This window comes from Salmo salar, chromosome 04, assembly GCF_965601325.2.
Source record: "Salmo salar chromosome 04, fSalSal1, whole genome shotgun sequence".
Taxonomy (NCBI): domain Eukaryota; kingdom Metazoa; phylum Chordata; class Actinopteri; order Salmoniformes; family Salmonidae; genus Salmo; species Salmo salar.
Genome location: NC_138294.1, coordinates 65,235,966 through 65,263,220, shown reverse-complemented (window position 1 = coordinate 65,263,220; position 27,255 = coordinate 65,235,966). Strand labels below are relative to the sequence as shown.

The 27,255-nt window shown below is 47.5% G+C and overlaps 1 protein-coding gene across 2 annotated transcripts in view; it reads right to left on the bottom strand.

Moving 5' to 3' along the window:
- LOC106603471 (collagen alpha-1(XXVI) chain) overlaps positions 1-27,255 on the bottom strand; it is an 81,601-nt gene that overhangs the window by 12,616 nt on the left and 41,730 nt on the right. For both annotated transcript variants that reach the window (XM_014197202.3, XM_014197201.3), the window contains 4 exons: positions 5,311-5,372; positions 5,041-5,173; positions 4,740-4,847; positions 4,225-4,347 (listed from right to left, as the gene is read on the bottom strand). In XM_014197202.3, the coding sequence (XP_014052677.1) occupies positions 4,225-4,347; positions 4,740-4,847; positions 5,041-5,173; positions 5,311-5,372 (426 nt within the window). The remainder of the gene's footprint in view (positions 1-4,224; positions 4,348-4,739; positions 4,848-5,040; positions 5,174-5,310; positions 5,373-27,255) is intronic.

The window sequence follows — 27,255 nt, the reverse complement described above, 5'->3', positions numbered from 1 at the left end:
GCCATTGGTCTGGCTGTTGGTTTTGGGGTGATATCCAGAAGACTGACATTGATACCAAGAGCTGAACAGAAGGATCTCCATACCTGGGACGTAAACTGGGGTCCCCTGTCCGAAACGATGTCAGTGGGAATGCCATGCAGACAAAATACATGGGATACCAGCAGGTCCACAGTTTCCTTGAAGGACAGGAGCTCGGAGAGGGGAATAAAGTGAGCCGCTTTGGAAAATCTGTCAATAATGGTGAGGATGAGTGAGTTACCGTTAGATGGGGGAAGGCCAGTGACGAAGTCCAGAGCTATGTGTGACCAGGGGCGACTGGGTATGGGAAGGGGGTGAAGCAGACCGGAAGTGGGTCTAGTGGAGGTTTTGTTCCGGGTATAGACAAACTCCCGGGCATCTCTCTCCATGGTGGGCCACCAAAAGCGCTGACGCAGGAAGGCAAGGGTCCGGTTCATACCAGGGTGACAGGTGAGACGGGTAGAATGGGTCCACTGAAGATCAGAGTGAACGGAGCATTTCTAGGACCGTTACCCGTGTCAGGCTGGTTTTGCTGAGCCTGGTGGATATGGGACTCGATCTCTCAGGAGACGGAGGCAACAATGCAGGTGGATGGCACAATGGAATCTGGCTCGGAACCAGTGTTGTCGGCGGTGAACTGATGGGAGAGGGCGTCAGGCTTGGTATTCCTAGAACTGGGGAGATAAGTGAGTGTGAAATTGAATCTACCGAAGAACAAGGCTCACCTGGCTTGCCGGGAGTTCAGACGTTTGGCAGTCTGGATGTAGGACAGGTTTTTGTGGTCTGTCCACACGATGAAGGGGAGTACAGAGCCCTCCAGCCAGTAACGCCATAACTAAAGAGCCAGCTTAACTGCCAGGAATTCACGGTTACCGATGTCAAAATGATTCTCTGCAGGTGAGAGCTTATGGGAAAAGAATGCACATGGGTGGAGCTTCTGATCAGAGTGGGAACATTGAGACAGAACAGCACCTACCCCGGTGTTGGAGGCGTCCACCTCCACGATGAACTGGAGTTCTGGGTCTGTCTGAGTGAGGACTGGAGCGGAAGTGAAGCGGTGTTAGAATTCCAGGAACGCTGCCTCTGCCTCAGGGGTCCAGTGGAACGGAGCGGAGGTGGAGATGAGAGGTGCTGCCAGACGGCTGTAGTTGCGGATGAAATGTCTGTAAAAATTGCCAAACCCCAGGAAATGCTGTAGCTGCTTCAGGTTTGAGGGCGCAGGCCACTCTGTGACTGCCATGAGTTTGGCAGGGTCCATACGTAATTCCCCCTACGCAATAATATAACCCAGGAAAGACAGAGGAAGCATGAAACTCACATTTCTCAGCTTTGACAAAAAGCTTATTCTCCCACAGCCATTGGAGAACGTGTTGCTGGTGAGCCTCTGGGTCCTTAGAAAAAAATCTGAATGTCATCCAAATTTACAAAATGAAGCGTCCAATCACATCCCTCAGCACGTCATTGACTAGGTTCTGGAAAACAGCAGGGGCGTTAGTAAGACCAAAAGGCATGACCAAATACTCAAAGTGGCCAACTGGTGTGTTAAACGCAGATTTCCACTCGTCCCCCTCTCTGATGCGGACAAGTTGGTAGGCATTCCAGAGGTTGAGTTTGGTGAACCCCGTGGCACCATGGAGGGGGGCAAAAGCAGAGCTGATGAGTGGCAAAGGATACTTGTTCTTAACTGTGATATTATTCAGCCCACGGAAGTCTATGCACAGCTTCAGTAACCCATCCTTTTTATTTACAAAGAAAAAAACAGCACCTACCGGAGCGGATGAAGGCCTTATAAGTCCTGCAGCCAGGGAACCAGTCCATAGCCTCGTGCTCGGGGTGAGAGAGGTTATAAAACCGGCTACTGGGGAGAGGAGCTCCAGGCAGGAGGTCAATGGAGCAGTTGTATGGCCAATGAGGAGGCAGCGACATGGTGTGGTGCTTGTTGAACACAGGAGCTAGATCGTTATACTCAGGTGGAACTGTTGACTGGTCCGGAGGTTCTGGAATGGATTGGGGCACAGACAAGGCAGGGGCAAGGGCAGAATGTAAACAATTAGAGTGACAAAATGAACTCCAAGTGGTTACCATTCCGGCGGTCCAGTCGATCTGAGGGTTGTGCAGCTTAAACCATAGATGGCGAAGAATCAGGGGAGATTGAGGGAAGTCGATTATGTGCAAACTGATCCTTTCCTGGTGGTTTCCAGAGAGATGCAGGATGACAGGGACAGTTCTCTCCCAGACAGTGGCAAGTAGCTGTCCGTTGGTATCGAGAGGTGAATCGAGTGGAACAGTGTCCAGGCCCAACTGGGTAACGACACCACGGTCCAGGAAACTCTCGTCGGCACCGGAATAAATGAGAGCAGGCTGAGGAAAGGCCTGGCTCTGCCACACGAGGGTGCCATTAAGCAGGGGTCTGGGGGGAGATGGGCATGGTGATTTGGCTCAACAGTATATCCCCCACTACTCCCGAGCCACCTCTTTTGCTGGACGCAGGGAACAAGTGGAGACAAAGTGACCAACCTGGCCACAGTATAGGCAGCTCCTAGTGCTGATTCGCAGCTGCCTCTCCTCTGGAGAGAGACGGGCCCGGCCGAGCTGCATGGGTTCAAGTTCTGGAAGAGACTTGGGAAGGGAGGCAGTCGGGGAAGTAGAACAAGGCAAGGAAGCAGATGTTGTTATGGGGCATGCAACCTTCGACGGTTGTCGATGCGGATGGCGAGAGAGATGAGTTCATCGAGTCCATCAGGCTCATCCCTGGACATCAACTCGTCCTTGATGGTCTCTGTGAGAGCGTTCTGGAATTCTCCCTGAAGGGCATCCTCATTCCAGCCGCTCTCAGCGGCTAGGCTGCGAAACTCAATCGCCATTTCAACGACACTATGGGAGCCTTGATGGAGGGACAGGAGTCATTTAGCGGCATCCTTACCGCTGACAGGGTGGTTGAAGGCTCTTCATCTCCTCCGTGAATCTGAAGTAGGAGGAGCAGATGGGAGACTGTCTCTCACACACCGCTGTGGCCCAGGAAAGCGCTGCTCCACGGAGGCAGCCAATCAGGAAGGAAATCTTGGCCCGTTCGCTAGCATAAGAGTAAGGCTGTTGCTCAAATACTAGTGAACATTCTACCAAAAAAGCTTTGCAAGCTCTGAGGTTGCCATTGTAATGCTCGGAAGCTGGAACAAACGGTTCACGGGGTGGAGGAGAAGGACTAGGGGCTGGTTGCGAGCTCTGGGTGATGGTTCGGTCCTGAAGGTCAGAAAGGCTCCGTGAAAACTCATTGACATGCTCCAGAAGGGTTCTCAGGGCTTGGTCATGTTGCTCGAGCAGGGCGCCTTGGCTGACGAGGGTTTGATGGAGACGATCTAAGTCTGCTGGGTTCATATCTTTTGGCCAGAATGTACTGTTACGCGGGGTGGAGCAGGTGAACCCAAGTGTAGACTCAGACGAGGAGACAGGGATAAGGTAACCAAGGTATTTATTGAAAAGCTGGGGGGAGATGGGTGCAGGCCAGGGGGAGCTCTGGCGGGTAACAGGGAACCAGGAACTGAGGCTGGGGCAAGGGGAGTAGGGGCAGGGTAAGCAGGTCCAAAGCGGAATCCAAGGAAGCAGTAGAGCGAGGGTCCAGGGCAGGGAAGCAGGACTGACAAGACGAGGGTCCGGCAACAGGGACCAGAGTCAGAGAGGACGGAACTGTAGCAGAGAAAAAAGCAGCATCAGGCTAGGGAAAACAGGCACCACAGGAATAACAAGATCTATGCAGGAACAAATGGCTTGAAATGTAGACTGACTGAGCAGAGGCTACGATCTGGCAGTGTGGAAGTGGCAGGGCTGAGTATTTGTAGAGGTCTTGATTATGGAACAGGTTGCAGCTGGTGTGGATCTGCTCTGACTCCAGCATACCTGTCTCCACTCACACAATCAGATACACCCACACAGAGAGAGAGGGAGGGAGAGAGCACTGGGGGAGTGGCGGCAGGTTAGAGAGACACAGGAGGAGAACTAGAGGGCGTGGCAGGGGCAGATGTAACACCTGAAATAATGGATATTCCAAAATGTCCTCGATGTCAAACTGTCAATGACAAGAAAGAGGTCAGAGACTCCTGAAACACTTTCAGAATGAAACATCAATCATATTAATGAATGTGGTATCCCTATAGGGCCTATGGCTTACATTTCTTGACTTAAATTCATTGGTGTAGCAGGGATACTCACACTGGCCCAGCTCCCTCAGACCAAACACGTCTCCACTGTGAGAGAAGGACGAGGCTGGCCCCAGAGGCCCCGCTGGCCCCGGTACACCTCTCTCCCCTTGGGCTCCTCGCTGGCCCTGGGGCCCTGTGGGAAACAGAGCCCAGTCAGCCTCAACACAACACTGTCCTTACACATACCATACACATCTAATGTGTGAACATGCACATGTGCAAGTGTCAAACTGCTTTGTCCCTTTATATTTGATTGAACCTTTATTTGACTAGGCAAGTCATTTAAGAACAAATTCTTACTTACAATGACGGCCTACCCCGGCCAAACCCGGACAACGCTGGGCCAATTGTGCGCCGCCCTATGGGACTCCCAATCACGACTGGATGTGATTCAGCCTGGATGCGAACCAGGGACTGTAGTGACGCCTCTTGCACTGAGATGCAGTGCCTTAGACAGCTGCGCCACTCGGGAGCCCCAAGTGATAGTGTATGGGTGAGATACAGAGGTGGGGGGAAGACTTATACCTCTGGGTCCCATGGGTCCAGGTTTCCCTGCTAGGCCTGTCACTCCAGTGCATCCAGGGGGTCCCGCCACACCTGGGGGTCCAGCTGGCCCTGGGAGGCCTCTGGCTCCTTGGAAAACAAACGATTTAACAACTCAGTCAGAATTCCACCCGATTCAGACACTTCTTTAAACATTTGGTGCACTTTTCTGAAAATCCATAACACAACAGAGTCAAATAGTTGCCATATTAAACTATGGAGGAAGAAAAGTGAATTGTTAACCATCAGAGGTTCAGTGAGGTCCTGCTGTAAAGCGCCTCACCCGGTAGTCCGATTGCGGGGGGAGTGATGGGGGTGGGTTTGGGTGCTCCCAGTCCCACCTCGTTATCTGATGACCTATCTGGGGAGTATCTGAATAGGAGAGGTGGTGGTCCCACCTCCTCCAGCAACACAATCTGACACAAAATGAAGGAAGATTAGTGTTCAGTCCTGCTGAGATAGGAGCTAGATTTGTGAGAATATCAGGTCTCATTACATTCATGTACTGTTTGTAATACTGTTTTAATGACAGGTTTGGTTGCTGCAAGATTACCTTGGATTCAAGCATACTCAGTCTATCATTTATATCAGCATAGCCAGTGCAGTTCATACACTCTGAGGAGAGAGAAAGAAAGAAAGAGATATAGGTAAGTAAGTAATACAGTGTAGCATGTTGCTTCAAGTTAGAGATACCAGATTAACTCTCAAGTTGGCAGAAACAGGTAAGACTCGCATCTTTGTCCTTTCAATCCATCCATACCAATTCATGGTGCATCAAAGTGCAATAATGCAATTCCAATAGTAGGGAACATCAGAAAAGACAGGCTTGGTTTCGCATAAGAAGACACACATTTCCTAAGCCAGACTACCACAACACGCACTGTGTTGGCCCAGACTGTATTGTTTGTAGAGAGAGAGGGTTCATGTAGTGGCTGGGACATTATGAAGTGAGCCAGTCAAAGCAGAAGCACATTGCCAAGGTGACACAGGATAAATAGACAGCAACCTCCCGTTGCTCAGATGACATATGGGCTGGAAAGAGGGTGAGAGAGTAGGGTGAGAGAGGTGAGAGATGGAGAAAAAGACAGAGAGAAAGACAGAAAGAAAGATAGATAGATAGAGGAAGAGTGAAAGAGAGAGACGTGAAGCTTTCCTGGCAACCTCCCTGACCATTTATCTTCTCTCTTTGCCAGAGAAAAAACCCTTCCCTTCTCCTTTGCCAAATCTACCAACTCCTGGCCAAAGTGTCCTTCTCTGTCAGGCTGACACTTGGCATCTGCCATGTGTTCAGACTGCACCGCCACTCTGCCCTGCTCCAGTGTCCGACAGAGTCACCCGCCACGGATGAAAGCATCTGCTAAAGTCGCTTTGGATAAAAGCTAAATGGAATATATAATGCTCAAAAAAATAAAGTGAACACTTAAACAACACAATGTAACTCCAAGTCAAACACACTTCTGTGAAATCAAACTGTCCACTTAGGAAGCAACACTGATTGACAATACATATCACATGCTGTTGTGCAAATGGAATAGACAACACGTGGAAATTATAGGCAATTAGCAAGACACCCCCAATAAAGGAGTGGTTCTGCAGGTGGTAACCACAGACCACTTCTCAGTTCCTATGCTTCCTGGCTGATGTTTTGGTCACTTTTGAATGCTGGCGGTGCTTTCACTCTAGTGGTAGCATGAGACGGAGTCTACAACCCACACAAGTGGCTCAGGTAGTGCAGCTCATCTAGGATGGCACATCAATGCGAGCTGTGGCAAGAAGGTTTGCTGTGTCTGTCAGCGTAGTGTCCAGAGCATGGAGGCGCTACCAGGAGACAGGCCAGTACATCAGGAGACGTGGATGAGGCCGTAGGAGGGCAACAACCCAGCAGCAGGACCGCTACCTCCGCCTGTGTGCAAGGAGGAGCAGGAGGAGCACTGCCAGAGCCCTGCAAAATGACCTCCAGCAGGCTACAAATGTGCATGTGTCTGCTCAAACGGTCAGAAACAGACTCCATGAGGGTGGTATGAGGGCCCGACGTCCACAGGTGGGGGTTATGCTTACAGCCCAACACCGTGCAGGACGTTTGGCATTTGCCAGAGAACACCAAGATTGGCAAATTCGCCACTGGCGCCCTGTGCTCTTCACAGATGAAAGCAGGTTCACACTGAGCACATGTGACAGACGTGACAGTCTGGAGACGCCGTGGAGAACGTTCTGCTGCCTGCAACATCCTCCAGCATGACCGGTTTGGCGGTGGGTCAGTCATGGTGTGGGGTGGCATTTCTTTGGGGGGCCGCACAGCCCTCCATGTGCTCGCCAGAGGTAGCCTGACTGCCATTAGGTACCAAGATGAGATCCTCAGACCCCTTGTGAGAACATATGCTGGTGCGGTTGGCCCTGGGTTCCTCCTAATGCAAGACAATGCTAGACCTCATGTGGCTGGAGTGTGTCAGCAGTTCCTGCAAGAGGAACGCATTGATGCTATGGACTGGCCTGCCCGTTCCCCAGACCTGAATCCAATTGAGCACATCTGGGACATCATGTCTCGCTCCATCCACCAACGCCACGTTGCACCACAGACTGTCCAGGAGTTAGCGGATGCTTTAGTCCAGGTCAGGGAGGAGATCCCTCAGGAGACCATCCGCCACCTCATCAGGAGCATGCCCAGGCGTTGTAGGGAGGTCATACAGGCACGTGGAGGCCACACACACTACTGAGCCTCATTTTGACTTGTTTTAAGGACATTACATCAAAGTTGGATCAGCCTGTAGTGTGGTTTTCCACTTTAATTTTGAGTGTGACTCCAAATCCAGACCTCCATGGGTTGATAAATTGGATTTCCATTGATTATTTTTGTGTGATTTTGTTGTCAGCACATTCAACTATGTAAAGAAAAAAGTATTTAATAACATTATTTCTTTCATTCAGATCTAGGATGTGTTATTTTAGTGTTCCCTTTATTTTTTTGAGCAGTGTATTATATATTTTATTATTATATATTATACATTGATTATGCCATGTGGACGTGCTTATTAATAAGTGGAAAGAACATTTCTGGCCTAAAAGTTGTGTTTTTTCCTCCAGTTCTCTGAGTAATGAATGTGACATCAGTGTGAAGGTGGTCTAATTCATCACCTTGTTCTCAGCTCATTAGGATGGTGTGGTGTGTGCTGGGATTGGGAATCATGGAACATTGCAAGACCTGAGGTGGGATGCCAAGAGACAGACAAGGGAATGTGATGACTTTATCAACAGATCAGGAAGAGACCCTAAAACACATTATTACACTGTTTTAAAATGTGTTTACACTGTTATTTTAAACTTAAATCCAATTGAAAATGTCACAAATCCAATTGTATACACAATTTGTTTTTAGGAAGTTTAGTTGCTGTCATGTACACAAAACACTGCAGTTCATGAAGGTCGTTCTAAGCATAGGCCTGGCATTGCCTTGATCAACCACAAGGATATTGTCAATTCCCAATCCTCTCTCCATGGCTATGTTTTCAATCTTGTAAGAAATATAATTCCTACATACAGTATCAGTAGATGAAGTAGACAAAGGAGCTGATCGTGGACTACAGGAAACAGAGGGGCTAGCACGCCTCCATCCACATCGATGGGGCTGTAGTGGAGAGGGTCGAATGCTTTAAGTTCCTCTGTGTCCACATCACTAAGGAATTAACATGGTCCACACACACCCACACAGTTGCAAAGAGGGCACGACAGCACCCTCTATAACAGGCTTTGTCAGAGGAAGGCCCCCAAAAATTGTCAAAAACTACAGCCACCCAAGCCATAGACTCTGCTATCGCATGGCAAGTGGTACCAGTGCACCAAGTCTGGAACTAACAGGACCCTGAACAGTTTCTACCCCCAAGTCATAAGACTGCTAAACAAGACTGCTAAATAGCTAACCAAATGGCTACCAGGACTACCTGCATTAACACTTTTTTGCACTAACTCTCTTGCACACACATGACATGCGCACACATGCATACTGACGCCACACACACACACACACACACACACACACACACACACACACACACACACACACACACACACACACACACACACACACACACACACACACACACACACACACACACACACACACACACACACACACACACACACACACACACACACACAGCTGCTACTGTCTATTATCTATCCTGTTGCCTAGTCACTTTACCCCTGTCTACAGTACAGTGGAGGCTCCTCAGAGGAGGAAGGCGAGGACCATCCTGCTCAGTGAATTTCATAAAAATACTAATAATCAGATAAAACTATACTAAATATATTCATGTCACCAAATAATTGATTAAAACACACTGTTTTGCAATGAGCTACACCGTACTACACCGGCTCCGATGCTCGTCGGATGTGGCAGGGCTTGCAAACCATTACAGACTACAAAGGGAAGCACAGCCGAGAGCTGCCCAGTGACACGAGCATACCAGACGAGCTAAACCACTTCTATGCTCGCTTCGAGGCAAATAACACTGAAACATGCATGAGATCACCAGCTGTTCCGGAAGACTGTGTGATCATGTGAATAAGACCTTTAAACAAGTCAACATTCACAAGGCCGCAGGGCTAGACGGATTACCAGGACGTGTACTGCGAACATGTGCTGACCAACTGGCAAGAGTCTTCACTGACATTTTCAACCTCTCCCTGTCCGAGTCTGTAATACCAACATGTTTTAAGCAGACCACCATAGTCCCTGTGCCCAAGAACACTAAGGTAACCTGCCTAAATGACTACAGACCCGTAGCACTCACGTCTGTAGCCATAAAGTGCTTTGAAAGGGTGGTCATGGCTCACATCAACACCATTATCCCAGAAACCCTAGACCCACTCCAATTTGCATACCGCCCCAACAGATCCACATATGATGCAATCTCTATTGCACTCCACACTGCCCTTTCCCACCTGGACAAAAGGAACACCTATGTGAGAAGGCTATTTGTTGACTACAGCTCAGCGTTCAACACCATAGTGCCCTCAAAGCTCATCAATAAGCTAAGGACCCTGGGACTAAACACCTCCCTCTGCAACTGGATCCTGGACATGACGGACCGCCCCAGGTGGTAAGGGTAGGTAACAACACATCCGCCATGCTGATCCTCAACACGGGGGCACCTCAGGGGTGCATGCTCAGTCCCCTCCAGTACTCCCTGTTCACTCATGACTGCACGGCCATGCACAACGCCAACACCATCATTAAGTTTGCTGATGACACAACAGTGGTAGGCCTGATCACAGACAACAACGAGACAGCCTATATGGAGGAGGTCAGAGACCTGGCCGTGTGATGCCAGGACAACAACCTCTCCCTCAACATGATCAAGACAAAGGAGATGATTGTGGACTACAGGAAAAGGAGGACCAAGCACGCTCTCATTCTCATCGACGGGGCTGTAGTGGAGCAGGTTGAGAGCTTCAAGTTCCTTGGTCTCCACATCACCAACAAACTAACATGGTCCAAGCACACCAAGACAGTCGTAAAAAGGGCACAACAAAACCTATTGGGTCCTCACATCCTCAAAAGGTTCTACAGCTGCACCATCGAGAGCATCCTGACTGGTTGCATCACTGCCTGGTTTGGCAACTGCTTGGCCTCTGACCGCAAGGCACTACAGATGGTACATCACTGGGGCCAAGCTTCCAGCCATCCAGGACCTCTAGAGGAGGACTCCAGCCGCCCTAGTCATAGACTGTTCTCTTTGCTTCCGCACGGCAAGTGGTACCGGAGCGCCAAGTCTAGGTCCAAGAAGCTTCTAAACAGCTTCTACCCACAAGCCATAAGACTCCTGAACATCTAATCAAATGGCTACCCAGACTGTTTGCATTGCCCCCCCCCCCTTTTAGACCTCTGCTATTCTCTGTTATTATCTATGCATAGTCACTTTAATAACTCTACCTACATTTACATATTACCTCAATTACCTCGACTAACCTGTGCCTGGTACCCCCTGTATATAGTCTCGCTATTGTTATTTTACTGCTGCTCTTTAATTACTTGTTCCTTTTATTCCTTATTCTTATTCATATTTTTTAAACTGCATTGTTGTTTGCGGCTTGTCAGTAAGTATTTCACTGTAAGGTCTACACCTGTTGTATTCGGCGCATGTGACTAATACAATTTGATTTGAAGGTCAACAGTAGCCTCAACAGCACTCTCTAGGGTAGCACCATGGTGTAGCCGGAGGACAGCTTGCTTCCGTCCTCCTCTTGGGACATTAACTTCAATACAAAACCTAGGAGGCTCTTGGCTCTTAATTATGACAACTTCCGGAGGATGTCCTCCAACCTATTAGAGCTCTTGCAGCATGAACTGACATGTTGTCCACCCAATCAAAGGATCAGGGAATTAATCTAGTACTGAAAGCATAAGTTACAGCTAACTAACACTGCAGTGCATAAAATGTGGTAGTAGTTGACTCAAAGAGAGAGAAAGACTATAGTTGAACAGTTTTCAACAAAATCATTTCTTCAAAAATGAAGAAGAGAGAGAGAGAGATTTCATAATTTTGTTTAACTTTCACTTTCAGTTTCATTTACTTAGCTAGAAAATGCAGCTGGCTAGTTTAGTTACTCAAACACCCGGCTCAAACAGAGGGATGCTATGTTAGCTAGCTGGCGATGACTATCCAACACAACACTGGAACTCTTCCAAGTCAAGGTAAGCTTTTGGTTATATTAATTTATTGCCATTGGGGACCGCCAGTGTAACTGTTTACTGACTATAGACTCTAACGTTACTGCATGATTATAGTGGGTTTACTTACACATTAGTTCTATTTGCTATGTTGACTAGGATGTTACTTTAGCTAATATGGGGACAACAATGTAGGCTGTGTGTAGCGGTTATGACATGGTTTGGCATGGAAAGGTTATTTCGACTGGTCACATACAGCTGATGTGTTGTTCACTGAAGTTCACAAATGAAGGGAAAAGGTGAGAGGAGGAGAGTGTATAGAGGCGAGAAGGAATACAACGTAGCTGCTAAGAAAATGAACTGTGTTTATTTATTTATTTTTATTTCATCTTTATTTAACCAGGTAGGCCAGTTGAGAACAAGTTCTCATTTACAACTGCGACCTGGCCAAAATAAAGCATAAAACAACAACACAGAGTTACACATGGAATAAACAAACGTACAGTCAATAACACAATAGAAAAGTCTATATACAGTGTGTGCAAATGAGGGAAGATTAGGGAGGTAAGGCAATAAATGGGCCATAGTGGCGAAATAATTACAATTTAGCAATTAAACACGGGAGTGACACAGTAGATGTGCAGAAGATGAATGTGCAAGTAGAGATACTGGGGTGCAAAGGAGCAACAAAAAAATAACAATATGGGGATGAGGTAGTTGGATGGGCTATGTACAGCCGCAATGATCTGTAAGCTGCTCTGATAGCTAAAGCTTAAAGTTAGCGAGGGAGATATGAGTTTCCAGCTTCAGTGATTTTTGCAATTCGTTCCAGTCATTGGGAGCAGAGAACTGGAAGGAAACGCGACCAAAGGAGAAATTGACTTTGGGGGTGATCAGTGAAATATACCTGCTGGAGTGCGTGCTATGGTTGGGTGCTGCTATGGTGAACAGTGAGCTGAGATAAGGCGGGGCTTTACCTAGCAAAGACTTATAGATGACCTGGAGCCAGTGGTTTGGCGACGAATATGAAGCGAGGGCCAGCCAACGAGAGCATACATGTCGCAGTGGTGGGTAGTATATGGGGCTTTGGTGACAAAACGGATGGCACTGTGATAGTGTTAGGGCTTGGTAATTGTGGAGGAGGAATGAGGCGCAGGAACCAGCGAACACAGGGTAGTGGTGTTTTTAATATACACTCACCAAAAAAAACAAATGTTCCCACACACAGGGGAGAAAATACATGCGGCGTACAACAACGTCGACATGAACACAAGCCGTCACACAAGAAACAATCATTAATCCCGCACGAACAGGAGCGGGCCAGCTAAACTAAATAGCCCCTCTAATGGCTAATTGACCACAGGTGTCACAAAATAAAAAAAGGGAAAAGCAAAAGGGAATCGGTGGCAGCTAATAGGCCGGTGACGACGACCGCCGAGCGCCACCCGAGCAGGAGGGGGCGCCACCGTCGGTGGGAATCGTGACAGATAGACTGCATCCAATTTGCTGAGTAGTGTTGGAGGCTATTTTGTAAATGACATCGCTGAAGTCAAGGATCGGTAGGATAGTCAGTTTTACGAGGGTATGTTTGGCAGCATGAGTGAAGGATGCTTTTTGCGAAATAGAAAGCCGATTCCAGATTTAATTTTGGATTGGAGATGCTTAATGTGAGTCTGGAAGGAGAGTTTACAGTCTAACCAGACACCTAGGTATTTGTAGTTGTCCAAATATTCTAAGTCAGAACCGTCCAGAGTAGTGATGCTAGACGGGCGTGCAGGTGCGGGCAGCGATCGTTTGAAGAGCATGCATTTAGTTTTACTTGCATTTAAGAGCAGTTGGAGGCCACGGAAGGAGAGTTGTATGGCATTGAAGCTCATCTGGAGGTTAGTTAACACAGTGTCCAAAGAAGGGCCAGAAGTATACAGAATGATGTCGTCTGCGTAGAGGTGGATCAGAGAATCACCCGCAGCAAGAGCGACATCATTGATGTCTACAGAGAAAAGAGTCGGCCCAAGAATTTTATTTATTTAATTTATTTTATTTCACCTTTATTTAACCAGGTAGGCAAGTTGAGAACAAGTTCTCATTTACAATTGCGACCTGGCCAAGATAAAGCAAAGCAGTTCGACAACATACAAAAACACAGAGTTACACATGGAGTAAAACAACATACAATCAATGATGCAGTAGAATAAAAAAAAATAATAAAAAAATAAATAAATAAATAAATAAAAAAAATGGGGTACATCATAGCTGCAGGCAACATCCAGATGGATCCTGAAAAGGTGAGAGCGGTGGTGGATTGGCTGCAACCCACCTCCAGAGTGCTGTCGCAACACTTCCTTGGGTTCGCCAATTCTACTGCCAGTACATCCGGGGCTACAGCACCCGGGCTATCCCCCTGTCAGCACTCACCTCTCCCAAGGTCCTGTTTACATGGTTTCCAGCTGCGGACCAGCCATTCTTGGACCTCAAACACCAATTAACTACCGCCCCCATCCTAATCCATCCAGATCCGTCCCGGCAGTTCATGGTGGAGGTCGAAGCCTCGGACGTTGGAGTGGGGGCTGTCCTGTCCCAGCGTTCGGCCCAAGACCATAAGCTGCATCCTTGCGCTTTCCTCTCCCATCGTCTCAACCCCACGGAAAGGAATTAAGACGTGGGTAACTGGGAACTTCTGGTGGTGAAGATGACGTTGGAGGAGTGGAGGCACTGGTTAGAGGGGGCGGAACACCCATTCATAGTATGGACAGATCACAAGAACCTGGAATATCTCCTCACCGCCAAGCGCCTCAACTCCAGGCAAGCTCGATGGACCCTGCTATTCACCCTATTTAACTTCATCATCTCCTACCGCTCGGGGTCCAAGAATGTGAAGCCGGATGCGCTGTCACGCCTCTATTAACCCACCTTCGATCACGAGGAATAAATACACAGTAAACAACGAATAACAATGACGAAAACATTTTAATGCCTATATAAAGGGAGATACCTAGTCAGTTGTACAACTGAATAAATTCAACTGAAATGTGTCTTTCTGAACATTCGAGACGTGTAGTCCACTTGTCATTCCAATCTCCTTTGCATTAGCGTAGCCTCTTCTGTAGCCTGTCAACTATGTGTCTGTCTATCCCTGTTCTCTCCCCTCTGCACAGGCCACACAAACGCTTCACACCACGTGGCCGCTGCCACTCTAACCTGGTGGTCCCAGCGCGCACGACCCACGTGGAGTTCCAGGTCTCCGGCAGCCTCTGGAACTGCCGGTCTGCGGCCAACAAGGCAGAGTTCATCTCAGCCTATGCTGCCCTCCAGTCCCTCGACTTCTTGGCGCTGACGGAAACATGGATTACCACAGATAACACTGCTACTCCTACTGCTCTCTCCTCGTCTGCCCACGTGTTCTCGCATAACCCGAGAGCATCTGGCCAGCGGGGTGGTGGCACTGGAATCCTCATCTCTCCCAAGTGGACATTCTCTCTTTCTCCCCTGACCCATCTGTCTATCTCCTCATTTGAATTCCATGCTGTCACAGTTACCAGCCCTTTCAAGCTTAACATCCTTATCATTTATCGCCCTCCAGGTTCCCTTGGAGAGTTCATCAATGAGCTTGACGTCTTGATAAGTTCCTTTCCTGAGGATGGCTCACCTCTCACAGTTCTGGGTGACTTTAACCTCCCCACGTCTACCTTTGACTCATTCCTCTCTGCCTCCTTCTTTCCACTCCTCTCCTCTTTTGACCTCACCCTCTCACCTTCCCCCCCTACTCACAAGGCAGGCAATACGCTTGACCTCATCTTTACTAGGTGCTGTTCTTCCACTAATCTCATTGCAACTCCCCTCCAAGTCTCCGACCACTACCTTGTATCCTTTTCCCTCTCGCTCTCATCCAACACTTCTCACTCTGCCCCTACTCGGATGGTATTGCGCCGTCCCAACCTTCGCTCTCTCTCTCCCACTACTCTCTCCTCTTCCATCCCATCATCCCTTCCCTCTGCTCAAACCTTCTCCAACCTATCCCCTGATTCTGCCTCCTCAACCCTCCTCTCCTCCCTATCTGCATCCTTTGATTCTCTATGTCCCCTATCCTCCAGGCCGGCTCGGTCCTCCCCTCCTGCTCCGTGGCTCGACGACTCATTGCGAGCTCACAGAACAGGGCTCCGGGCAGCCGAGCGGAAATGGAGGAAAACTCGCCTCCCTGCGGACCTGGCATCCTTTCACTCCCTCCTCTCTACATTTTCCCCTTCTGTCTCTGCTGCTTAAAGCCACTTTCTACCACTCTAAATTCCAAGCATCTGCCTCTAACCCTAGGAAGCTCTTTGCCACCTTCTCCTCCCTCCTGAATCCTCCTCCCCCTCCCCCCTCTCTGCGGATGACTTCGTCAACCATTTTGAAAAGAAGTTCGACGACATCCGATCCTCGTTTGCTAAGTCAAACGACACCGCTGGTCCTGCTCACACTGCCCTACCCTGTGCTTTGACCTCTTTCTCCCCTCTCTCTCCAGATGAAATCTCGCGTCTTGTGACGGCCGGCCGCCCAACAACCTGCCCGCTTGAACCTATCCCCTCCTCTCTTCTCCAGACCATTTCCGGAGACCTTCTCCCTTACCTCACCTCGCTCATCAACTCATCCTTGACCGCTGGCTACGTCCCTTCCGTCTTCAAGAGAGCGAGAGTTGCACCCCTTCTGAAAAAACCTACACTCGATCCCTCCGATGTCAACAACTACAGACCAGTATCCCTTCTTTCTTTTCTCTCCAAAACTCTTGAACGTGCCGTCCTTGGCCAGCTCTCCTGCTATCTCTCTCAGAATGACCTTCTTGATCCAAATCAGTCAGGTTTCAAGACTGGTCATTCAACTGAGACTGCTCTTCTCTGTGTCACGGAGGCTCTCCGCACTGCTAAAGCTAACTCTCTCTCCTCTGCTCTCATCCTCCTAGACCTATCTGCTGCCTTTGATACTGTGAACCATCATATCCTCCTCTCCACCCTCTCTGAGTTGGGCATCTCCGGCGCGGCCCACGCTTGGATTGCGTCCTACCTGACAGGTCGCTCCTACCAGGTGGCGTGGCGAGAATCTGTCTCCGCACCACGTGCTCTCACCACTGGTGTCCCCCAGGGCTCTGTTCTAGGCCCTCTCCTATTCTCGCTATACACCAAGTCACTTGGCTCTGTCATATCCTCACATGGTCTCTCCTATCATTGCTATGCAGACGACACACAATTAATCTTCTCCTTTCCCCCTTCTGATAACCAGGTGGCGAATCGCATCTCTGCATGTCTGGCAGACATATCAGTGTGGATGACGGATCACCACCTCAAGCTGAACCTCGGCAAGACGGAGCTGCTCTTCCTCCCGGGGAAGGACTGCCCGTTCCATGATCTCGCCATCACGGTTGACAACTCCCTTGTGTCCTCCTCCCAGAGTGCTAAGAACCTTGGCGTGACCCTGGACAACACCCTGTCATTCTCCACTAACATCAAGGCGGTGACCCGATCCTGTAGGTTCATGCTCTACAACATTCGCAGAGTACAACCCTGCCTCACACAGGAAGCGGCGCAGGTCCTAATCCAGGCACTTGTCATCTCCCGTCTGGATTACTGCAACTCGTTGTTGGCTGGGCTCCCTGCCTGTGCCATTAAACCCCTACAACTCATCCAAAACGCCGCAGCCCGTCTGGTGTTCAACCTTCCCAAGTTCTCTCACGTCACCCCGCTCCTCCGCTCTCTCCACTGGCTTCCAGTTGAAGCTCGCATCCGCTACAAGACCATGGTGCTTGCCTACGGAGCTGTGAGGGGAACGGCACCTCCGTACCTTCAGGCTCTGATCAGGCCCTACACCCAAACAAGGGCACTGAGTTCATCCACCTCTGGCCTGCTCACCTCCCTACCTCTGAGGAAGCACAGTTCCCGCTCAGCCCAGTCAAAACTGTTCGCTGCTCTGGCACCCCAATGGTGGAACAAGCTCCCTCACGACGCCAGGACAGCGGAGTCAATCACCACCTTCCGGAGACACCTGAAACCCCACCTCCTTAAGGAATACCTAGGATAGGATAAAGTAATCCTTCTAACCCCCCCCCCCCCCTTAAAATATTTAGATGCACTATTGTAAAGTGGTTGTTCCACTGGATATCATAAGGTGAATGCACCAATTTGTAAGTCGCTCTGGATAAGAGCGTCTGCTAAATGACTTAAATGTAAATGTAACCCAACACCTCTGAATCAGAGATGTGTGGAGGGCTGCCTTAATCGACATCCACGTCTTCGGCGCCCAGAACAGTGGGTTAACTGCCTAGCTCAGGGGCTGAATGACATATTTTTACCTTGTCAGCTTGGGGATTTGATCCAGCAACTTTTCAGTTACTGGTCTAACTGAAAAGTTTGCTGAATCGAATCCCCGAGCTGGACTCAGGGGTAGATGTTACATTGTAAATGTAAATCCGAGACGCCCCAATTAGTATGATATCTTATGTTTCTTATGGTATGTATTAATGGTATGCATTAATTTGTGGATGTGCATCATCCATTTCCTATGATATGTTACGAACTACAATTCTTATTATATGTTACGAACTGCAATTCGTACAAAATGTTACGGATTTCAATTTGTACTGTATGTTGCGAATTTGCAAAACATATGATATGTTACGAATTCCAATTTGTCGTGGCTGACATTAGCTAGGTGGCTAGATGACTAACGCTAATGTTAGCTAGGTGGCTAATGTTAGCTAGGCTAGGCGTTAGGGATAGGGGTTAGGGTTAGGGCTAAAGTTAGGGTTAAGGTTAGTAATTGCGAAGTAGCTCAAAAGTAGTAAGTAGGTGCAAAGTTGCTAATTAGCTAAAATGCTAAAGTTGTCTGTGATGAGATTGGAACTTGTAACCTTTGGGTTGCTAGATGTTCATCTTCTAAATTGTCCGGGATTATTGAACAGGCCTTTCTAATTGATAGGTATCCTGGAATGACCTTGACCTCATCCCGTCAGTAGAGTGCCTTCCTCACCATCTTAAATAACCATAATCAATTCAAAAAATGTAGAATTAGGAATAGATATAGCCCTTGGTTCACTCCAGACTTGTCTGCCCTTGAGCACAAAAACATCCTGTGGCGTTCTGCATTAGCATCGAATAGCCCCCGTGATATGCAACTTTTTAGGGAAGTTAGGAACCAATATACACAGGCAGTTAGGAAAGCTAAGGCTAGCTTTTTCTTTTTTAATTTAAAGTTTTATTAAGTTTTCTTGTTTTTCAATCAACCAACAAAACACATTCCACACTCACAGATGTGACAGACTTAAAAAAATAAAAAAAATATAATTAAACTTATAATTAAAAAAAACGAAAAAAAACGAACAATAATAATAAGAAATATATATATATATATATATATATATATATATATATATTATTAAAAAAATGAATAATTATTAAAAAATAAAAAATAAATATATATATAAAAACTTGCGGCAGCACTATCAAGGTTCTTATTAGCTATTTCCAGCCTTAGCTGAGATGACGAGCAAATAATTAGTTTTTAGTTTTTACAGTACCTTACACAACATGTATCTGCTCATTTCCCTAATCACCCCATTCACTCTGTCCAATTTGAAATATAGTTGAGTAGTGGAGACCAGAGTCTGTCAAACTTGGGCTGTCTCTTGCGGAGGTCATAAGTAAGCTTTTCAAGAAGAAGAAAGTCAACAATCTGGTCAATCCACATTTTAAATGTAGGAGAGGTATTACAGGCCCACAATAGAAGAATACATTTCTTAGCAAAGTATGTAAGCAAATTTTCTCTGTCAGGATCAAGAACAAAGTCCTGCTGGGCATTAAGAAGATAGATACACGGGGTCATATCAAACTGTACATCTAGTATTTTCTGTGCAGCAGTATGTATGCCAGAATCTGGCAATCTCTCTACAGCTCCAAAATACATGCATATAGGTTCCACTTTCAGAGGTACATCTTTTACAGTTAGGAGAAATGTCTGTTTTCATTCTGTGGAGTCTCTTTGGAGTGTAATAAAATTTGTACAAAAATGTGTAATTAGGTTCTTTCCTTTTTACATTAGTAGAGGAGCAGTATACCCTGTCGCAAACCTCCGCCGATAACTCATCACTGATAGTCAGACCAAGGTCCTTTTCCCAGATTATTTTCAAAGGAGTAAAGGAGGAGCCTCCTTTCTCAGAAAGGAGTCTATAGATATAGGAGATTTTGCCTTTAATGGATTGTGCTGTGACAAGAAGGGTTTCAGCCTCATTCAGCTGAGCTCTAAACCTCCTCTTGGAAGTAAATGAGTGTATGACATGTCTAATTTGAAGATATATATATTTTTTTAAATGGGATCTTGGCACATTGAATTCACTGCAGAGCTCTTGAAAGGATTTCAGTGTAGTGGAATAGGTCTGAAAATGTCCTGATTCCTAGAGTATGCCAAAGATTAAAGTTGGCATCACTCAGGGCTTTTGGCAAGTCTGGGTTGCCTACTATAGGCGAGTGAGAACATATTTGGGAGGAAATGCCCAGGTATTCCTTACAGTCCCTCCACGCTAGTAGGGTGCTGTAAATCAAAGGTTTTGGCTATGTTTCCCACTTCACTAAAGTTATTAATGAATATAATTGAGCTTAGGGGGTAATGAACCACAGGATTGGGCTTCTATCTGAATCCACGTTGACTATTGTCTGTTTGTGATCCATGTTAGCATGTTGCGGATTTGGGCAGATCAGTAGTACAATTGAAGGGGGGAGAGGGCAAGACCACCTTTAGATTCAGGTTTTGATAGAGTGGAGAACTTGATCCTAGGTTTTTTATTGCCCCATATACATTTGATGAGGCATTGGTTAGTTGTTTTGAAAAAGGAAACTGGGAGATAGCATGGGAGCATCTGAAATAAATAATTCAGTCTAGGGAGGATGTTCATACGGATGACATTAATTCTTCCGACTAGGCTAATTGGGAGGGAGATCCTAATTTTCCTTGAAAAGGCTATTCAGATCTGGTGTTATGAAGATCCCAAGGTATTGAAACCCCTGTGTCTTCCATTGAAATGGACGTAGTGTCTTCATAGAGCTGGTGAGTGTAAGATTCAGAGGGCAGACAGTGGATTTGTTCAAATGTATCTTATATCCTGAAAACTTGCCATACTGAGCAAATGTGTCTAAAATGGGAGGGATTTCTCAGGTTTGGATATGTAGAGCAAGACATCATCCGCGTAAAGCGAAATCTCGTGCTGCAGGCCGCCTGCAGAGATACCCATAATACTTGGATTGCTCCTTATCAACTCTGCCAGAGGCTCCGCCCCCAACAAGTAGAGCAGGGGGGACAGCGAGCACCCCTGTCTTGTACCCCGTCCCAAAGGGAATCTGTCAGAGTTCAGTCCGTTAGTAGTCACCATGGCTTTTGGATGAGAGTATAGGGACTTAATAATCAATTTACTAAAGTTTGGGCCCATATTGAACTTTTATAAGACTACGAACAGAAAGCTCCACTCCATCCTGTCGAACGCCTTCTCAGCATCCACTGAAGCCAGCAGGACAGGGGTCTTCTATGTGTGTACTTGATCAATAATATCAAAAAGACGGCGAATGTTATCAGAAGAGTATCTGTCTCTAATAAATCCAGTTTGGTCCGCTTTTATTATTTTGGGAAGAACAGTGTTTAGTCTTTGGCAAGCAATTTGGTAATTATTTTGTAGTCGAAATCCAACAAGCTTATGGGCCGGAAGGACGAGCAGGATAGAGGGTCCTTGTCTTTTTTGAGCAAAACTGTAATGCGAGTTGTGTGCATTGAGTCTGAGAGAACTCCGTTTTTACAAAAATCCTCCAGCATTGGCATGAAAATAGGGCTAAGCTGGGGCCAAAAAGCTTTGTAGAACTCTCTGGGGAATCCATCTGGGCCTGGGGACTTATTAGGTGGCATGGAGGTAATTGCCTCCAGGACCTCCTCAGGAGTGAAGGGGGAGATGAGATCTTCTCGGTCGGTCTCTGATAGTTTAGGTAGCGAGAGTCCCTCTAGGAAGGAGTGGAGTTCTGCCTCCGTATGTTTTCTCTCAGAGGTATATAGTTTGCAGTAAAAATCATGAAAAGTTAAATTGATCTTTTTTGGGTCATATGTGACCTCGTCCTCTGCTGTTCGGATAGCCATGATTGTACGCTCTGACTGCTCTTTTTTTAATTGGTAAGCAAGCAATCTACTCGGCCTATTGCTATACTCATGGTATTTCTGTTTAGTAAAGAAAACTTTTTTTTTTATCTCCCGAGTATAGTCCAAATTCAGTTTGGCTTTGGCTGCTTTAAGTTGACTTCAGGAGGTGCTGTCTGGGGATTGTTTATGTACTTTTTCACAGCGTTCCAGCTCCCTCTCAAGATCTAGCCTGTGTGCTTCCATTGCTTATTTCTTAGAGGACGCATCTGCAATTAGATTACCTCTTAGTGTGGCTTTGGCAGCGTCCCACATTGTGGCCGGAGAAACAGGAGAATCTTTGTTGTCTTGTGTGTAGTTGTCTATCCATGTAGTTACCAATGTATGGAACGCTTTGTTTGATAACATGGAGGTGTTGAATTTCCAGCTCTTTGACCTCGGAATGTTTTGCAGAGGTCAAAGCGGAGGTGGACAAAGGCGTGATCTGAAAGTGCTATGGGTCCGATTGTACACGTGGCTGAATTTATGAAACTCTTTGGGATAAAAATGTAATCTATACGGGAGTAGGTGTTATGGACATTAGAGTAGTATGTATAGTCCATAGTTGAGCTATTAGTCTCTCTCCAGATATCTATCAGTCCCATCTCTTTAGTAAGAGACTTCAACATCTTTGCAGATCTAGGATTAGTGGTGGGGACTTAAGATAATTTGTCTAGGGTTGGGTTGAGGGTACAGTTAAAATCTCCGGCCACCACTCCAAAGGAAACACAATGCTCATTGAACAGGGTTATCATTTTTGACATGAAAGCAGGAGTATCTGTGTTAGGGGCGTACATGTTTAAGATAGTAATTGGTTGTCCATACAGTGACCCAGTTATCAAAATAAATCTCCCCTCCGGATCAGATATGTTTTTGTCAATTATGAGAGGAACATTCTTATGGATAAGTATGGCTGTACCTCTACTGTTTGATTTGAAAGATGAGAAATACACCTGCCCCACCCAAGCTCTGCGGAGTTGAGCATGTTCAGCATCACAGAGGTGTGTCTCTTGTAATAGCGCAATGTCTGCTTTTTTCCTTTTTTAGAGCACATAGTATCTTTTAACGTTTTATTGCATGACCTAGACCATGACAGTTCCATGTCAGTAGATTTAAGGTACTAGTCATCGTCATGGAATAGTAATCGAACTTTAGTGCAAGTCATCTCTGGGTAAAGGTGGATAATAGATACAGCTGCGTTCACATAAAAGGAAAATAAATGGTGTACATAAAATAACAATCTCTGAAGACCCCAGCCGAGTTCCCAAACAACTCGACATATCCCGTTGGATCTATTACCCCCCTGCTCAGTGTCAATTCTGCGTTCCGAAAAAAATAAATAAACCGGGCACAGTTAGCAACGCACAACGTCTCCCCATCCCTACCATATAAATGCCTCATCCTCTCCGCCCCGCATTGAGTAAATGACAACGTAGCCCCCTTCCAGACCACATTAAAAGAGGGAGAAAATAAAATCAGTAGCCCAGCCTACTTATACCTCCCCCAAGGGACATAGGGAACCACAAGTAATAATAGCACAAAAAAGAGGGAAATAAAAGTAGGCTGAAACATTAGTAGACCTAGGTCAGGCTATAGAGCCTATCCCTCTCAGCTAAAGGAAAATAAATATAGATTAGACTGCTATAATGACATTTAGCGCGGTGGGTGGGTCTTTGGATGTCGGCTATATGTTGTCTTACCTCCTTTAGTAATAACAGTAATCGCATTTAGTCATTGGTCCATTTCTCATTGACCAGGATTGTCTTTCAAAAAACATTTTGCCTCTTCGGGAGTTTTGAAGTGTCGCCGGGCTCCTTGGTGAAGAATCCTGAGCTCGTTTGGGTATTAGAATCCCCTAAAGATGCCTCGGTCAATGGAGTATTTCTTCACCTCATCAAACTCTCGCCGCTTTCGGCGTATTCCAGCTGACAGGTCCTGGTGTAAAGTGAGTTTGGCGTTTCTGTAATAAAGATAATCTAACGTTTTACCTAATGATATATAAGGAGGGCATTTGCACAACATGTTTCACAACAGCACACAACAAAATTCCAGAGACATATTGAGCGACCAACTGATACCAATCACGACCACACCCAGAGACAGATGGCTGAATTAAGCCCTAGCCACACGAACTGACCACTGGTGTAAAGAACAACATTCCATGAATATCGCAAGCACCCAGACACGAATTACCAGAAATACACACACACACACACACACACACACACACACTTCGGTGTGTTGGACTCCGAGGACAAAGGACACTGCCAAGGGCCAATGGGAAGTCGACACCACCTGGAGAGTGGACCGTCCCTCCACTCATCGACCAGTCAGGAGAGCGGACCTACTAGACTCAACGTCAACACACTGTTATTTCATTGTATAAATTGGATGTACACTATGTTTCGGGGCTCTCTTCTGCTAGTTCCCTATGAGCTAAACGAAGGAGTCCGTGCACGCTTTGCCAAATATCTTTGTCTCATAATAAACTGCCTTACTATAAACTGAATCACCCGGTCCAGCGTCTTGACTTGTCTCCTTCTCAAATAACTAATCATCAACATTTCCCACTGTAATGGTGTTGATTTTCGCCGCCTGTAGGACTCGTTCCTTGTTGGTGAATCTCAGGAAACGTATGGTGATTGGGTGCGGTGGTTGTCTGGCTGCTGGTGGGGGCCTCAGTGCTCGGTGGGCTCTCTAGAGTTCTATGGACCTGTCGGTGGACAGGTGGAGCAACTCGGGAAGTTTGTCTTGCAGGTAGCGGATCAGTGGCATGTTTCCCTCTTCTTTTTCGCCCAGATTTAATAGAACACAATTATTCCATCGCCCCCTGTTTTCCAGGTTCTCTGTTTTCTCTTCCAGATGCTCTATTTTCTTTTTAGCATATGCTATTGTTTCCATGGCGTCTGTCAGTAAGTTTTCCATGGATAGGTTTCGCCCCTCTGCCTCGTCCAGGCGCCCCGCGTTGATGGTTATCTTGTTGTTGATGTCAGGCAAAGCATTTTCCAGGATTGTCACCTTGCCCCTATCGCACTGAGCTGAGAGTTAATGGCATCTAATTTAATGTTGTTCTGTACGTTGGGATCTTAGCTCAGAAAGGACAGAGTGCGATGTTGGCATTTGTTGGGCCTCGGAGGGGGACGGGTCCTCTTGCCCCTGGCTAATGGCGCTAGCTTTTTCTGAAGCTAGCTGCGTCTTGGAGGCTTTTTCAGCCGCAAGTGCTCGAGTCCGTGTAAAAATGTCACCTGTAATGTCGCCTTTTGTAGCCGCCATGACTTTTTGACTAAAGCTAAAGGAGTTTAAACTTGAAGTGGAGGTAAGATTAGGAATTAGAAACTACTTGTGCGGAGCTCTTAGTTCATGCGGCCATCTCGTTCAAGGGTCACGTGATCCCCCCAGGCTAGCTTTTTCAAACAGAAATTTGCACCCTGTAGTACAAACTCAAAAAAGTTCTGGGACACTGTAAAGACCAGGGAGAATAAGAGCACCTCCTCCCAGCTGCCCACTGCACTGAGGCTAGGAAACACTGTCACTACCGATAAATCCACTATAATTGAGAATTTCAATAATAATTTTTCTAAGGCTGGCCATGCTTTCCACCTGGCTACCGCTACCCCGGCCAACAGCCCTGTGCTCCCCACAGCAACTCGCCCAAACTTCCCTCACTTCTCCTTCACCCAAATCCAGATAGCTGATGTTCTGAAAGAGCTGCAAAATCTGGACCCCTACAAATCAGCTGGGCTAGACAATCTGGACCCTGTCTTTCGAAAATGATCTGCCGAAATTATTGCAACCCCTATTACTAGCCTGTTCAACCTCTCTTTCGTATCGTCTGAGATTCCCATAGATTGGAAAGCTGCCGCGGTCATCCCCCTCTTCAAAGGGGGAGACTCTCTAGACCCAAACTGTTACAGACCTATATCTATTCTACCCTGGCTTTCTAAGGTCTTTGAAAACTAAGTTAACAAACAGATTACCGAGCATTTCAATCTGGTTTCAGAGCTGGTCATGGGTGCACCTCAGCCACGCTCAAGGTCCTAAACAATATCCTAACCGCCATCGATAAGAGACATTACTGTGCAGCTGTCACGCTTGTCGTTGGAAATGGAGGACCAAAACGCAGCAGGTATGTGTATGCTCATCTTGCTTTTTAATAAATACAAAATGAACACCAAATTAACAAAGAACGACCGATCAACAAAAACAGTCTGGTAAGGCACAAGGCTAAACACAGAATAATCACCCACAAATAACAAACACAAACACACCCTCATATATGGGACTCTCAATCAAAGGCAGATAGACAACACCTGCCTTCAACTGAGAGTCCCAACCCCAATTAACCAAACATAGAAACAGACATACTAGACAAAATCATAGAATACCTGAAAACCAAACAGTGGCCAAAAACCCCGGAATACTTAAACCAAATGCCCCTTCAACAAAAACACCACCCCGAACCACATAAAACGAATACCCTCTGCCACGTCCTGACCAAACTACAATACCAATTAACCTTATACTGGTCAGGACGTGACAGTACCCCCCCCCCCCCCCCCCCCTTAAAGGTGCTAACCCCGGAAGCACCTTAACAAAAATAACCCCAAGCAACACCAAAAAGAAAAATTCCCCCTTACTAAAGGGAGGGAAGGGAGGGTGGCTGCCGTCAACGACGGCACTGTGCCACACCCCCCCCTCCCCAACCCACCTATCTCTGGAGGTGGCTCCGGCTCAGGCCGTTTCAGGCTGTCGGGGCAGTCTGGCAACTCGGGACAGTCTGGGCAGTCTGGCCACTCCGGCAGTTCAGGGCAGTCTGGCCACTCCGGCAGTTCAGGGCAGTCTGGCCACTCCGGCAGTTCAGGGCAGTCTGGCCACTCCGGCAGTTCAGGGCAGTCTGGCCAACCCGGCAGTTCAGGGCAGTCTGGCCACTCCGGCAGTTCAGCGCAGTCTGGCCACTCCGGCAGTTCAGCGCAGTCTGGCCACTCCGGCAGTTCAGCGCAGTCTGGCCACTCCGGCGACTGTTGACTGGTGGGCAGCTCTGACGACTGTTGACTGGCGGGCAGCTCTGACGACTGTTGACTGGCGGGCAGCTCTGACGACTGTTGACTGGCGGGCAACTCCGACGACTGTTGACTGGCGGGCAGCTCTGATGACGACTGTTGACTGGCGGGCAGCTCTGATGACGACTGTTGACTGGCGGGCAGCTCTGACGACGACTGTTGACTGGCGGGCAGCTCTGACGACGACTGTTGACTGGCGGGCAGCTCTGATGACGACTGTTGACTGGCGGGCAGCTCTGATGACGACTGTTGACTGGCGGGCAGCTCTGATGACGACTGTTGACTGGCGGGCAGCTCTGACGACTGTTGACTGGCGGGCAGCTCCGGTGACTGTTGACTGGCGTGGCTGGGTTTACGCACTTGAAGGCTAGTGCGGGGAGCGGGAACAGGACGAGTCGGACTGGGTTGACGCACTTCCGGGTCCTCACGAGAGACAGGAGCTGGAAACCCAGGGCTATGGAGGCGCACAGTCGGTCTTGATCTTACCTCCTGCACAACCCGTCTTGGCTGGATGGAACTAGTAGCCCTGTACGAGCGGGGTGCTGGTACAGGGCAGACTGGGCTGTGCAGGGGCCTGATGGTAGCCGTGCGTAGAGCG